Source organism: Scyliorhinus canicula, chromosome 18, assembly GCF_902713615.1.
Source record: "Scyliorhinus canicula chromosome 18, sScyCan1.1, whole genome shotgun sequence".
NCBI lineage: Eukaryota > Metazoa > Chordata > Chondrichthyes > Carcharhiniformes > Scyliorhinidae > Scyliorhinus > Scyliorhinus canicula.
This window is the reverse complement of record NC_052163.1, coordinates 16032574-16046725: the sequence shown is the minus strand read 5'-3', so window position 1 is coordinate 16046725 and position 14152 is coordinate 16032574. Positions and strand designations below refer to the sequence as shown.

General features: G+C 42.7%; 1 protein-coding gene across 1 annotated transcript in view; it reads left to right on the top strand.

Annotated features, from left to right (window-relative positions):
* LOC119953684 (dynein heavy chain 17, axonemal-like) overlaps window positions 1–14152 on the top strand; it is an 821504-nt gene that overhangs the window by 607054 nt on the left and 200298 nt on the right. Inside the window, 4 exon segments of the mRNA XM_038778213.1 lie at window positions 6266–6427; window positions 8975–9139; window positions 11091–11282; window positions 13766–14032. Coding sequence (XP_038634141.1) covers window positions 6266–6427; window positions 8975–9139; window positions 11091–11282; window positions 13766–14032 — 786 coding nt within the window.

Here is a 14152-nt window from a genome sequence, read left to right as displayed (position 1 = left end):
TTAGCAGGAAGTTGCCTGGTATGGAGGGCATTAGCTATGCGGAGCAGTTGAATAAACTTGGTTTGTTCTCACTGGAATGACGGAGGTTGAGGGGTCTACAAAATTATGAGGGGCATAGACAGAGTGGATACTCAGAGGCTTTTCCCCAGGGTAGAGGGGTCAATTACTAGGGAGCATAGGTTTAAGGGGCAAGGTTTAGAGTAGATGTACGAGGCAAGTTTTTTTTAAAACACAGAGGATAGTGGGTGCCTGGAACTCTCTGCCGGAGGAAGTGGTAGAAGCAGGGACGATAGTGACATTTAAGGGGCATCTGGACAAATACATGAATAGGATGGGAATAGAGGGATACAGACCCAGAAAGTGTGGAAGATTTTAGTTTAGACAGGCAGTATGGTCGGCACGGGCTTGGAGCGCCGAAGGGCCTGTTCCTGTGCTGTACTTTTCTTTGTTCTTTGTTTGGTAAGCCCAAACTTGCAAGTCTCAGTCAGCTTCCTTAAACAACCCAACAGATCACTGTTTAATTCACCTTGGGCTTGGGTGGCAGTGTAAAAGCGGAATCGGGGAACGATGAGTGGCAGTTTTGTATTTAAGTGGTTTTCTACCAAGGCTACCAAAGCTGCAAAAGACTGAGAGTCAGTCATATCTGGGTGTGTCAAGCTTTTGATAGTTCATATGTTGGACCATCAACTGCCCTTAGTAGGGTTAGGTTTGCAGCCGAGACAAAGTGGTCCGGGTATAGAACAGCGTGGTGCCAGCAGCAACTGCACTTCAGCCTCGTCACTAGTGTAGAATCCAACGGGTGAAAAACACTCATAGGACGCATGGTCAGATACAAAGAAAGAAATTTATTTTAAAACACGACTAAACTCCCACATCCTGAAGGGTCACCCAATCAACCTGCAACCAGGCCGGCGTTTTTATACTGTGGAGCCTTCCCTGTTAAGGGGGAAGCTCCATCCCCAATTACCAGAGGAGCTCATACTCATATGAGTTAAAGGGTATCAGGAGGTGCCCACTCCCTTACTTCTCAGGGTGTCATAACATAAAGACTACTCATAAAAGCTGGACCAGGCAGGGTCCACGGTTGTTGGTTGTCCCAACAAGGACTGGATTGGGAGAGAGTTATTGTCATGGTCAAAGAATTGTACATAGTTTACTTCATAGCAGGGGATTGGGAACCTGAATTGTAGCTCCAGTATACACAAGAGGTTGAGAGTAGTGAGGTCATGAGTAAGGTTTCAAAGTTGCAGGAGTGTACCGGCAGGAATGAAGGTGGTTTAAAGTGCGTCTACTTCAATGCCAGGAGCATCCGGAACAAGGTGGGTGAACTTGCGGCATGGGTTGGTACCTGGGACTTCGATGTTGTAACCATTTCGGAGACATGGATAGAGAAGGGAGAGGAATGGTTGTTGCAGGTGCCGGGGTTTAGATATTTCAGTAAGCTCAGGGAAGATGGTAAGAGAGGGGGAGGGGTGGCATTGTTAGTCAAGGACAGGATTACGGTGGCAGAAAGGACGTTTGATGAGGACTCGGCTACTGAGGTAGTATGGGCTGAGGTTAGAAACAGGAAAGGAGAGGTCACCCTATTAGGGGTTTTCTACAGGCCTCCGAAAAGTTCCAGAGATGTAGAGGAAAGGATTGCAAAGATGATTCTGGATAGGAGCGAAAGTAACAGGGTAGTTGTTATGGGGGACTTTAACTTTCCAAATATTGACTGGAAACACTCGTTCGAGTACTTTAGATGGGTCCGTGTTTGTCCAATGTGTGCTGGAGGGTTTTCTGACGCAGTATGTAGATAGGCCAACGAGAGGCGAGGCCGTTTTGGATTTGGTACTGGGTAATGAACCATGCCAGGTGTTAGATTTGGAGGTAGGTGAGCACTTTGCTGATAGTGACCACAATTCAATTACGTTTACTTTAGTGATGAAAAGGGATAGGTATATACCGCAAGGCAAGATTCATATCTGGGGGAAAGGCAATTATGATGCGATGAGGCAAGACTTGGGATGCATCGGATGGAGAGGAAAACTGCAGGGGATGGGCACAATGGAAATGTGGAGCATGTTCAAGGAACAGATACTGCGTGTCCTTGATAAGTATGTACCTGTCAGGCAGGGAGGAAGTGGTCGAGCGAGGGAACCATGGTTTATTAAAGCAGTTGAAACACTTGTCAAGAGGAAGAAGGAGGCTTATGTAATGATGAGACGTGAAGGTTCTGTTAGGGCACTTGAGAATTACAAGTTAGCTAGGAAGGATCTAAAGAGAGCTAAGAAGAGTCAGGAGGGGACATGAGAAGTCTTTGGCAGGTAGGATCAAGGATAACCCTAAAGCTTTCTATAGATATGTCAGGAATAAAAGAATGACTAGGGTAAGAGTAGGGCCAGTCAAGGACAGTCGTGGGAAGTTGTGCGTGGAGTCCGAGGAGATAGGAGAGGTGCTAAATGAGTATTTTTCGTCAGTATTCACACAGGAAAAAGACAATGTTGTCGAGGAGAATACTGAGATACAGGCTACTAGACTAGAAGGGCTTGAGGTTGATAAGGAGGAGGTGTTAGAGATTCTGGAAAGTGTTAAAATAGATAAGTCCCCTGGGCCGGATGGGATTTATCCTAGGATTCTCTGGCGCGCTAGGGAGGAAATTGCTGAGCCTTTGGCTTTGATCTTTAAGTCATCTTTGTCTACAGGAATAGTGCCAGAAGACTGGAGGATAGCAAATGTTGTCCCCTTGTTCAAGAAGTGGAGTAGAGACAACCCCGGTAACTATAGACCAGTGAGCCTTACTTCTGTTGTGGGCAAAGTCTTTGAAAAGTTTATAAGAGATCGGATGTATAATCATCTGGAAAGGAATAATTTGATTAGAGATAGTCAACATGGTTTTGTGAAGGGTAGGTCGTGCCTCACGAACCTTATTGAGTTCTTTGAGAAGGTGACCAAACAGGTGGATGAGTAAAACAGTTGATGTGGTGTATATGGATTTCAGTAAAGCATTTGATAAGGTTCCCCACAGTAGGCTAATGCAGAAAATACGGAGGCATGGGATTCAGGGTGATTTAGCAGTTTGGATCAGAAATTGGCTAACTGGAAGAAGACAAAGGGTGGTGGTTGATGAGAAATGTTCAGACTGGAGTCCAGTTACTAGTGGTGTACCACAAGGATCTGTTTTGGGGCCACTGCTGTTTGTCATTTTTATAAATGACTTGGAGGAGGGCGTAGAAGGATGGGTGAGTAAATTTGCAGATGACACTAAAGTAGGTGGAGTTGTGGGCAGTGCAGAAGGATGTTATAAGTTACAGAGGGACATAGATTAGCTGCAGAGCTGGGCTGACAGGTGGCAAATGGAGTTTAATGCAGAAAAGTGTGAGGTCATTCATTTTGGAAGCAATAACAGGAAGACAGAGTACTGGGCTAATGGTAAGATTCTTGGTAGTGTGGATGAGCAGAGAGATCTCGGTGTCCATTTCCATAATCCCTGAAAGTTGCCACCCAGGTTGAGAGGGTTGTTAAGAAGGCGTACGGTGTGTTAGCTTTTATTGGTAGAGGAATTGAGTTTCGGAGCCATGAGGTCATGTTGCAGTTATACAAAACTCTGGTGCGGCCGCATTTGGAGTATTGCGTGCAGTTCTGGTCGGCACATTATAGGAAGGATGTGGAAGCATTGGAAAGGGTGCAGAGGAGATTTACCAGGATGTTGCCTGGTATGGAGGGAAGAACTTATGAGGAAAGGCTGAGGGACTTGAGGCTGTTTTCGTTAGAGAGAAGGTTAAGAGGTGACTTAATTGAGGCATACAAGATGATCAGAGGATTAGATAGGGTGGACAGTGAGAGCCTTTTTCCTCGGATGGTAATGTCTAGCACGATGGGACATAGCTTTAAATTGAGGGGAGCTAGATATAGGACAGATGTCAGAGGTAGGTTCTTTACTCGGAGAGTAGTAAGGGCGTGGAATGCCCTGCCTGCAACAGTAGTGGACTCGCCAACACTAAACGCATTCAAATGGTCATTGGATAGACATATGGACGATAAGGGAATAGTGTAGATGGGCTTTAGAGGGGTTTCGCGGTCGGCGCAACATCGAGGGTCAAAGGGCCTGTACTGCGCTGTAATGTTCTATGTTCTATTTTCTAAATCCTTGTTCCATTACCACTGGCTTCCTCAAGTTACGAAGACCCTATTTTAAGTAACTGAAATTGACATTTTAACAAATAGAACAATTTACAAGTTGCATTATGAAAAGTAAGTGATACTACACACAGAGGAAACACTTGGTGCATTTTGCCTATCTAAGTCATTTGAAGGAGCTATCTTGATTAATCCCACTCCCCTGATCTTTCCCCATAATCCTCTTATTTTTTCCACAGCAATTAGTTATCCTAATCCTTTTTGAAAGTTATTGGCCTAGATTTTGCAGTTTTAGTGATGACGATCGTCGTCATCATTGCACACATACAACTGATAGCAATTTACTGGTAGCAATGTACCTCTTCATAAAAATGCTTAGTGATTCCTTGCTCAGGGTGCCCCATATAAGTGGCAATCTTCAGAAACCACTGAAGTGATGAGGACTTCATTCTCATGCTGTAATATTGCTGTTAACTTTCTGCCCCCCCCCCCCCCCCCCCCACCATGGCAATTTGTCAATGAGGTATTTGTTGGCATAATAACTCCTATTAACTAACCTCTACAGTCCCAAAAACTAACTTTATACTTGTGTAATGTCAGTTTTGTTCACTGTGAATATTCCATAGTTTTCTAATATAATAAACATTCTTTAAAGTGTCTATGTGATATCTCATCCTCTAGTGTGTATGTCTCAATGCCCATTTCACTCTGTATAAACATTGAGTGAGGTGCCTTGAACCCATTGATCCGAATAATTACAGGAAGAAGATTGGAGCAAGAAGGTTTCTGGTTAGTGGTCAGGAAACCTGGAGATGACAGGGAAGCAAATGTCCTGCTGAGTTTAATGATGGGATTTTATTCCAATGTTTTTACTTCATTTTCTGCAAGGCAACCAGCCAGATGGAGAGGTTGAAGAGTTCTGCATGAGAAAACGTGGTAAGGCAGCAGTAAGGTAGTGCTAGTGAAACTGGATCAAGAACTATTTGAGATCTTATGGTGGGTGAAAGGGACAGTGGGGAAGGGACGTGGATTATTTCAGAGGTTGGAAAAGCATAAGTTGTTTTCTTGGGTAATGGGGGAGAAGTATTGCTGCATCCCATGACTCACAAACAGTGGTGGAAAAGCACTTAACTACTAGATCTGTGAGTTCTTCACTTTAGCTGTCGGATTGATACTTGTGCCGAAGGCATTAAATCCAAAGAGCTGAAATGTGCTCCAATAACAAATTATAATTCCCAATCCACCTCTCAGATGGATGACTTGGTCAACCTCCCAACCTACCCAATTAAATTGGAAATTAAAGTGCCTTTCCAATACATTGATGTCAGGTCTTGCATTTTTAATAATTTAACTCTGCCCCAGAACAGGTGAGACGTTGGATCCTCTGCTAAAGCTCAGTATTTATTATTTTCCAAAATGTTATCTGCCAGACAATCCAGGTCTTCTGTTCTCCGGTGTATCCTAACCAGGAAGATGACCAAGGACTGCCTGAGAATTGACCCAGAAGTTTCAACTTCCATTGGGCAATCCCACTGCGTCTGGAATGCTCTGATACTCTAATTTAAAATCAGACACTTTGGGTGGTTGCCTTTGCAAAATAGGACTGGGCAGGTTTAGAATGATTAAAACCAGTTCTGATCCCAGGTAACTATATTACTGACTACCCCACTCCTCACCCACCATCCCCTGTCCCTCCTGCCCTCGAATTACCCCCCACCAGATCCCCTCGATTAATGTTGTGGCTTTGTTTTCTCACAATGATCCTGCACTTCACTATTTATTGTATTAGATACCTATGGGATTTTCATGCTGAAAAAATATTGATATTGCACAAGTATAAAGTTATTTTTCCAGGGCCGTAGAGGTTATTCAACAGCAGCGACACTACACATTTCTCAACAGGCCCAGGCTAGAAGTCCAGGTGAGAAATGTACACCTCTAATCCAAAGTAAGTATGAAGGAGCCGAGCCGATTTCCACTCTGCGGAAGATTTGGCCAATGGATCCTGTCGAGCTGCTACTAAGTGAACCTGCACATCTGCACCCACACTGCTCATATCTACTTCAATCCTTTAAAACTACTGTATAACAATGTATAGCTGATAAAATGACATGCTTATATTTTTAATAAATTATTTAAATTGCAGGGATTTCTGTTTGCAACAACCGAGTGCGCAAAAACTGCTCATGATTTAGTCCGCCTGCTGTTACATGAATCTTGCCGAGTTTATGGTGATAAATTAGTTGATGAACATGACACAGAAAACTTTCCAAAACACCAGCAGTTCATTTGTAAAAAATACTTCCAGGTAATTAATTATCAATATTTTTAATACTATTGTCCAAGACAAAGGGGAACAATTACAATAAATGCAAAATTATTATATAATTTTAATGGTAATTAACAATAGATTACAGCGCAAATTGCAGTTTCTATTTTTGAATTTAGAATGTCAGTAATGAAGCTTAGTTGTTATTATATTGTTCTGATACAATGTCCTTGCCCATAAATCCAACACACCAAATGGTGCCACCTCCAGATTTGGAACTGCCCCCACAACCAGCACCTGGGGCATCACATCCGAGAAGCCCTGTCAGAACCCCATAAGTCTTGGACATGACCAGAACATGTTGCCGTGATTTGTGCGCACTCCCACGCACCGCCCACACCTACCCCCGCAAAGAATCTGCTCATCCTCGCCACCGTCATGTGGGCCCTACACATGAGGGCTCCTCCACAGCCATTTCCTCACCATCGCAATGTTCGTCACTCAAATTCAGCAACGGCAGCCAACAACCCCCCTCTTCCCCCCTGCCTCCCTCGTCCTCGCTCCAACATTACTCGTCTCACCCACGGGGCTTTCTCCACCCACACAAACCCCAAATTTATCCCATTGACCTTCCTAAAAAAGACTTTGAGACAAGGTTAGGGAGGTTCTAAAACATGAACAGAAACCAAGGCGGCACCGTCATTTTCACTGTCTGCACATGCCCAGCCAGCGATAGCGGCAACACATCCCACTTTTTAAAATCCGCCTTCCTCCCCTCCGCCAATCGAGCCAAATTCATGTAGCTGGGCCTCGCTCCACGCCACCTGGATTCTGAAGCACCTAAAGCTCGTCCCCACCCCCAACTCCCCTAATCTCTTTTCTTGCCCTCTGGCATTGATCGGGAACACCTCACCCTATCCCATGTTCAATTTATATCTTGAAAACTGTCCAAAATCCCCATAATCCCTCCATTGCTGCCCATTGGGTCAGAGATACATATTCGTTGTAGCGGATCTCTGTGTCAGTCTGCGGCCACCGGATACACGTCATCAGCACACCACTCACACCCTTCTTACGTGCATGATGCCCACCTGATGGTCACATATTAGCTGCATATTCATCGAGCGGCATGCCCCCAGCCCCGTCCCGTGTCCCCGTAGGGGCTGCAGTGGGCGATATCCTGGGTGGGCTGTCTGATGCCCCGCCGGCTGGTAGCAGCCAGTTGGGAGGGATGGAGGGTGAATGTACAAGGGCAATTAGAGATGATGACCACATTCGAGGATGCTCTGCCATTCATTATGATCATGTCTGCTCATCAAATTCAATACCCTGATCCCACCTTCCCTCCCTTGTTTCCTTTAGCCCCAAGAGCTACATCTAATTCCTTCTTGAAATTACACAACGTTTTGGCCTCAACTGCTTTCTGTGGTAGTGAATTCCACAGATTCACCACTCTCTGGGTGAAGAAATTTCACCTAACTCAGTCCTAAATGGTTTACTGCATCCTCAAGCTATGACCCCTAGTTCTGGAATACTCCACAATCGGAAACACTCTTTCTGAATCTACCCTGTCTAATCCTGTTCGAATGTTATAACTTTCTATGAGATCCCCTCTCATTCTTCTAAATTCCTATGAATATAATCCTAACCAATTTAGTCTCTCCTCATATGACAGCCCCGCCCTATCAGGAATTAGCCTCATAAACCTTTGCTGCATTTCCTCCATAGCAAGAACATCCTTCCTCAGATAAGGACACCAAAACTGGTGTGGCCTCACCAACGCCCTATACAATTGTAGTAACACATCCCTATTCTTATACTCAAACCCTCTTGCCATGAATTAATAAAAACAAAAATCACATAAGCTACCAATTACTATTAGCTCATTGGCAAATGTGCTCCTCAATCTATTTATTCTCTGCCCTTCATCTGCAGCTGCAACATTTGTCCATTCTTGGTTTTATAAATAAATTTTGCACTCGTAATTCCTAACTGTCTCCATCTTTTCACCCTAACTTCCAAATCCACTATTCCCATATTAAACAACTGTTGTGCTACTTAAGTGTCAATTAATGCTTAAATAAACTAACATCCCAATGTATGGCAGGGCCAGTGCTACACAGAATTGGCAGTAGCATAGAAGAATAAATGACCCTTTAGAATTAGGTTATAACACCCTCTAAATGCGACCTCAGCAGAGCCAATCTCCCTGAGACAAAAAAAAACATCAACGTGCTGTTGGGTAGTGGGATGTTTCTCAGCACTGAAGCCATAGTCACCGAGAAACACCCTGCTAAACGTACCATTCAGTGGACTTTAACTTCAGTCTGCTGAATCACACCCTGTACGATTAAAAACTTCAAAAATCTTCCTGTCTTCCAAAGTTGCCTCTTTTTCTGCAGAAAGTTTGCAGCATCTAACCTTAGATTCTGGAGACTGATGTGTTTAATTCCCCAATTTCAACCTATCATACTACTCTATTTTATCCAAATTAACATGCAGTCAATTTAGGCCAAATGGCCTCTTTCTGCTACGTAGCAATTCTGTGATGCTGTGAAAACCATTATTTTACTTTTTTGCTGGCAGGAAATGGAAGAAACCAGCCTTTTTGAAAAACCCATTATTTATTGTCATTTTGCATCTGGTATCGGAGATCCTAAGTATTTACCTGTGGTGACTTGGGATTCTCTGAATAAAATATTAGTGGAGGCTCTGGACAGCTACAATGAAATCAATGCTGTTATGAATTTGGTAAGTACATTTAAAATCACAGTGATATTAAATATCTATTCATGGGATGCACAGTGGTTAGCACTGCTGCCTCATAGCGCCAAGGACCCAGGTTCGATACTGGCCTTGGGTCACTGTGCAAAACTTACATTTTCTCCTCACGTCTGTGCAATTTTTCTCTGAATGCTCCGGTTTCCTCCCACAGTCCAAAAATGTGCAGATTAGAGGGATTAGCCATGCTAATTGGCCCCATAGTGTCTAAAGATGTGTAGGTTAGGTGGGGTTACAGGGAAAGGGTGGGGGAGTGGACCTAGGTAGGCTCTTGGTAGGATTAGTGTAGAGTTGATGGGCCTCCTTCTGCACTGTAGGAGTTCTATGGATTCTATAAAAGTATTTGAGGATTTTTTTACTTCCTAAAAGTTCCAAACAAATTTTAAACAAAATGCAAAGACAGATAATTTGAAAAGGAATTGAAGTAAACTGGTGGAAGCAAACCACCACTGACAAAAACTAAACTGCCAAGAAATAGCTCAGGAGGAAGCACAAGCCGACAATGAACTGAGGAACCACCTTTGGGACAAGTACACATGACAATGAAAATAAGTAAACTAATTTGATGCAGAGAGAAAAGAAAATATAGTTGCTGAAATTTTGCACAATGGAGAAGTTTTTTAATATAATAAAATGTTGAGTAATCATGGTACATGACAAGGCCATAGTCTTCTGTCATGAACTGAACTGCAGAACTAAGTGGTGAACTCTTACATTTGACTGCAGGTTATGAATATGATAATGAATACTACTATATGAATAGGGGCTAGTTTAACCCAGTGGGCTAAACAGCTGGCTGGTAATGCAGAACAATACCAACAGCGCGGGTTCAATTCCCGTACCAACCTCCCGGAACAGGCGCCGTAATGTGGTGACTAGGGGCTTTTCACAGTAACTTCATTGAAGTCTGCTTGTGACAATAAGCTATTATTGTATTATTATTATGAATACTTTTTAATCTCATGACAAACATGAGCCATGTAAGATGTGAGTATTTTTCCCAATTCCACATTTTGTGGGCTTTGATTTGACATTTTGTTTATTTGTTTATCTTCTGACATTTAATACCCAATATCATCACTGTTTTATGAATGGTAATACAGGGCAACAGCATTCTTGATGCTTGACACCCAATGTTGTGTGGTAACAAGTGGGGATTTACTAGTGGGGTAACCACAATGGGAAATCCCATTGGCCGGCTGTTAGAATGGAGGATCCCGCTGCCAGTGGGGGTACGCCACTTACTAAATTATTGGTGCGAATGCCCTTGCAATGCTGTGCACTGTGCTGGTGACCATAGCACAGAAAGAATATTGCAGCAATTGAAACAATACCGAAAAGATCAACAAGTATGATTGAGGGATTATTATTTTGCATGTTCACAATGCAAAGGAAAAGATTGGCGGTGATATGATTTTTGTTTTAGGAATCGAAAGGCACTGTGTTGTTTTCTGCTTTGCTTTACCCGGATGGCTTAAATGTGTAGTGTTGAACAAAGAACAACAAGCTTTAACAAACAAAACTATAAATTTATTTACACTACTTACTATGATTCGTTCATATTCCTAAAGTAGAAGGTTTCTGTGTAAACTATGCTATCTCTAACTACAGAACTCACAAGTACACAACTGCTATCGCTCTCTCTCATGCCTCACTATCTTCTGTATGACTCTCCTCTTCTTCTATCTCACCCACAAGGCTCCCTCTAGTGGTTGTCTGTATACATTTAATTGACTCTTGCATTGCCTTCATGTTTAATAATACCATTATTCAGCTGAGTAGTGTTTAATTAGCAAAGCTGCTGAATGAAAATTAACAGAAATTGAACCAAATGGAAAAACATTTGCAATTTCAAAAAGTAATTTATGCTTTAGAGAGCAGTACTTTTGAATCATGCTTTGTTGAAATGTCATTTTTACAGGTTCTGTTTGAAGACGCAATGTCACATATCTGTAGGATAAACCGTATCTTAGAATCACCCAGAGGAAATGCTTTACTTGTAGGAGTTGGTGGCAGTGGAAAGCAAAGCTTGTCTCGGTTATCGGCATATATAAGCTCCTTAAATGTTTTCCAGATCTCACTTAAGAAAGGGTACTCTGTTGCTGACCTCAAGGTATAACATTTCTCTTATCATATAAAAATATATTCTTGTGTTGATTTTACACTTCAGGCTGGATTCTCCATCGGCGGGATCATCCACTTTGCCAGCAGCGCACTCATGCCTGAGGATTTCCTGACGGCGTGGGGGTGCCCACAATGGGAAATCCCATTGGCCGGCTGGCAGGATGGAGGATCTCGCTGCCAGCGGGGGTACGCCACACCAGAAAATGGGTACAGCGGCACGGAGAATCCCGGCCCTCATCTTTTGATTCAAAACGTGTACTATGATAACCAACAAACAATAACTCCCAAAATATTTTGATATTGAACAGTACAAATTAGACAATCTGCGCAGTTGAGATAAAATCCAGTAATATTTGGGGGAATAATTTAAAAAGTTAAGGACATTTGGATTGGGGTTCGAGTGAGTGGCTAAATTTATTGACAGTAGAAGCGCAAATGGAAGCCAATCGAACTTGCTGACTTCCAAATTTACTTCAGTGCATTTGTTGCACTTTGCAGAGAGATGGATTACCTATCATAATATTTAAATTAGGCTATTTCAATAAGAATTTCATTTTAAGTTTAGTAGTACATGTACGGATTTACTGGGCTGCCTATTACTTGCCTTGAGGAAGGAAAGTATTCTAAAATGTATGAATATAGAAATTAGTAATCCTCAGTTCCTTTCTATCATTCATTGGAAAAGTGTTTGGTGAAACTACAGAGGGTAATTTCTGCACTTTGGCGATATTGGCACTCAGAACATCAAGATTGGAATTTGGATGAGGAATGAAATAATTATTAGCAACAGCAATGGCCGACTGTGGGAAAACCATACAGGTGATCATCAGGGAGGCCTTCCATGGTCACTCAGCACAGCAGATATATTTGAGTGGAATGGGAGATGGAATCTGGTCCTTGTTGATGAATTTGCAGGCTAGTATGAAGGTGACTATTTGCCCGATATGAAGAGCACCACAGTATTTCAAAAGCTGAAGAGACAATTTGCCATGCATGGCATTCTACATGCATGGCTATAATGATGGACAACGCCTAGTAGTTTGTCTCCAAGGAATTCAAGGACTTTGCACACACATTGGACTTTGAACATGTCACAAGCCCCCCCCCCCTTTATCCACATCAAATGGTTTGGTGAAGCATACAGTACATTCAACAAAGCACCTCCTCAGAAAATGCCTCCATGGCAACTCAGACACCGATGCGGCACTGCTTAGTCTGCATAATTTGCCAAAAGAGGATCTGCCCTCACCAACACAGAGAATGTTCATACACCATGACCATGATTCATGTTGCCAAGGCCCTGCTGCAACCTAGGGTGCCTTTGTGAAACAGTGACAAAGAGGGAAGGGATACGATGGCCACTTTGCTCACAGATTCGACTTTGGATCTGGGCCAGACAGTCAGAATGGCAGGTACATGAACCAGCCCCACCAATTGCCACAGAGGTTGACATACCGAGTCCACAATCCATACTCACAAACCAGTTGAGATGGAGGCTCCCCCTGCTACCAATGCAACAAGCCCTGTAGCCTCCATGCATTCTCCACACACACCTGATGCTATCCACCATGTGAACAATAACACGGTTGTATTCCAGGCACAGCCAACTTGTGTGATGGCATGCTTAGGGGCAGCTGAATGGAGCAAATCCCAAACTTAATATAAATATGCGCCGTATTCAAAAGTGGGATTGGGGTGGCGGGGGTGGGGGGGGGGGGGGGTGCTGAGGTTACTTGTCTGGGCTTTTCACCAGGTTTTATGGCTTAAGCTCATGCTCTGTTGAATCAATATATCCAATGTTTTGTAACTGCAATGTCAGCATTATTCCTTGCATGTGAGTATGGATTGTTACAACTGAAATGGGGAAGATGTTGAATTTGTGTATCATGCATATATCGCCATGGCCTGCGCAGGGGAAGTGATGTGGTGGTGGTAGTAGTGGGGGAGTTCTCACCAGCGTGTTACAGGCATGGCATGTAAGAGCTGCTGAAGATCCTTACAGTAAACCTTTGATGTTATAGTTCTTGTCATCATTCCATACAACCCCACAATAATTGACCATGACATTTCTGCTCCAGTGCAGGAGCAATTTTTAAAATCATTTACAGGATATATGGCTAAGCTAACATTTTTTGTCCATTGCGAATTGCTTTTGACAAAGTAGCGAGCTGTCTTCAACCGCTGAAGTCCTTGTGGTGCAGCCACATAATATACGAAAGAGGGCAACACGTACAAGGTGCCTTTTGATGCTATCACTGCAAAATACAATTTAATTCTGTAGTTGTTTGCTGGGAGATAAGTATTTCATACATTTATAATTTTGTCTAACAGAATTTTTAATTACCCTCAAATGAATTGAACAATCTCCAGAATACCTTAAGTATTATAATTATACTGGGGAATCAAAACAAACAAATAATCTGTTAAATGAGTTGCAAAATTGATTTATGTTAACATTTTTGTTTGAATTAGATAGATCTTGGTACTCAGTATATCAATGCTGGAGTGAAAAACCATGCAACAGTATTTCTGATGACGGATTCCCAGGTGGCAGAGGAGATATTTCTCGTGCTTATTAATGATCTTTTGGCATCTGGCGAGGTTCAAGGACTTTTTCAGGATGATGAGGTTGAAAATATTATTGGAGCCATGAGAAATGAAGTTAAATTACTGGGTTTGCAGGATACCAAAGAAAATTGTTGGAAGTTTTTTATAGAGAGAGTGAGGAGACAACTAAAGGTATGGTTCATGGAATATTTGTGGGGGTTTTTTTCATTTTATCATCAGCTACTCATGTTGTTAAATACAGGAAACAAAGTCAAGTGCTATCTTCAAATGGAAGAGATTGGAGAATGGCAG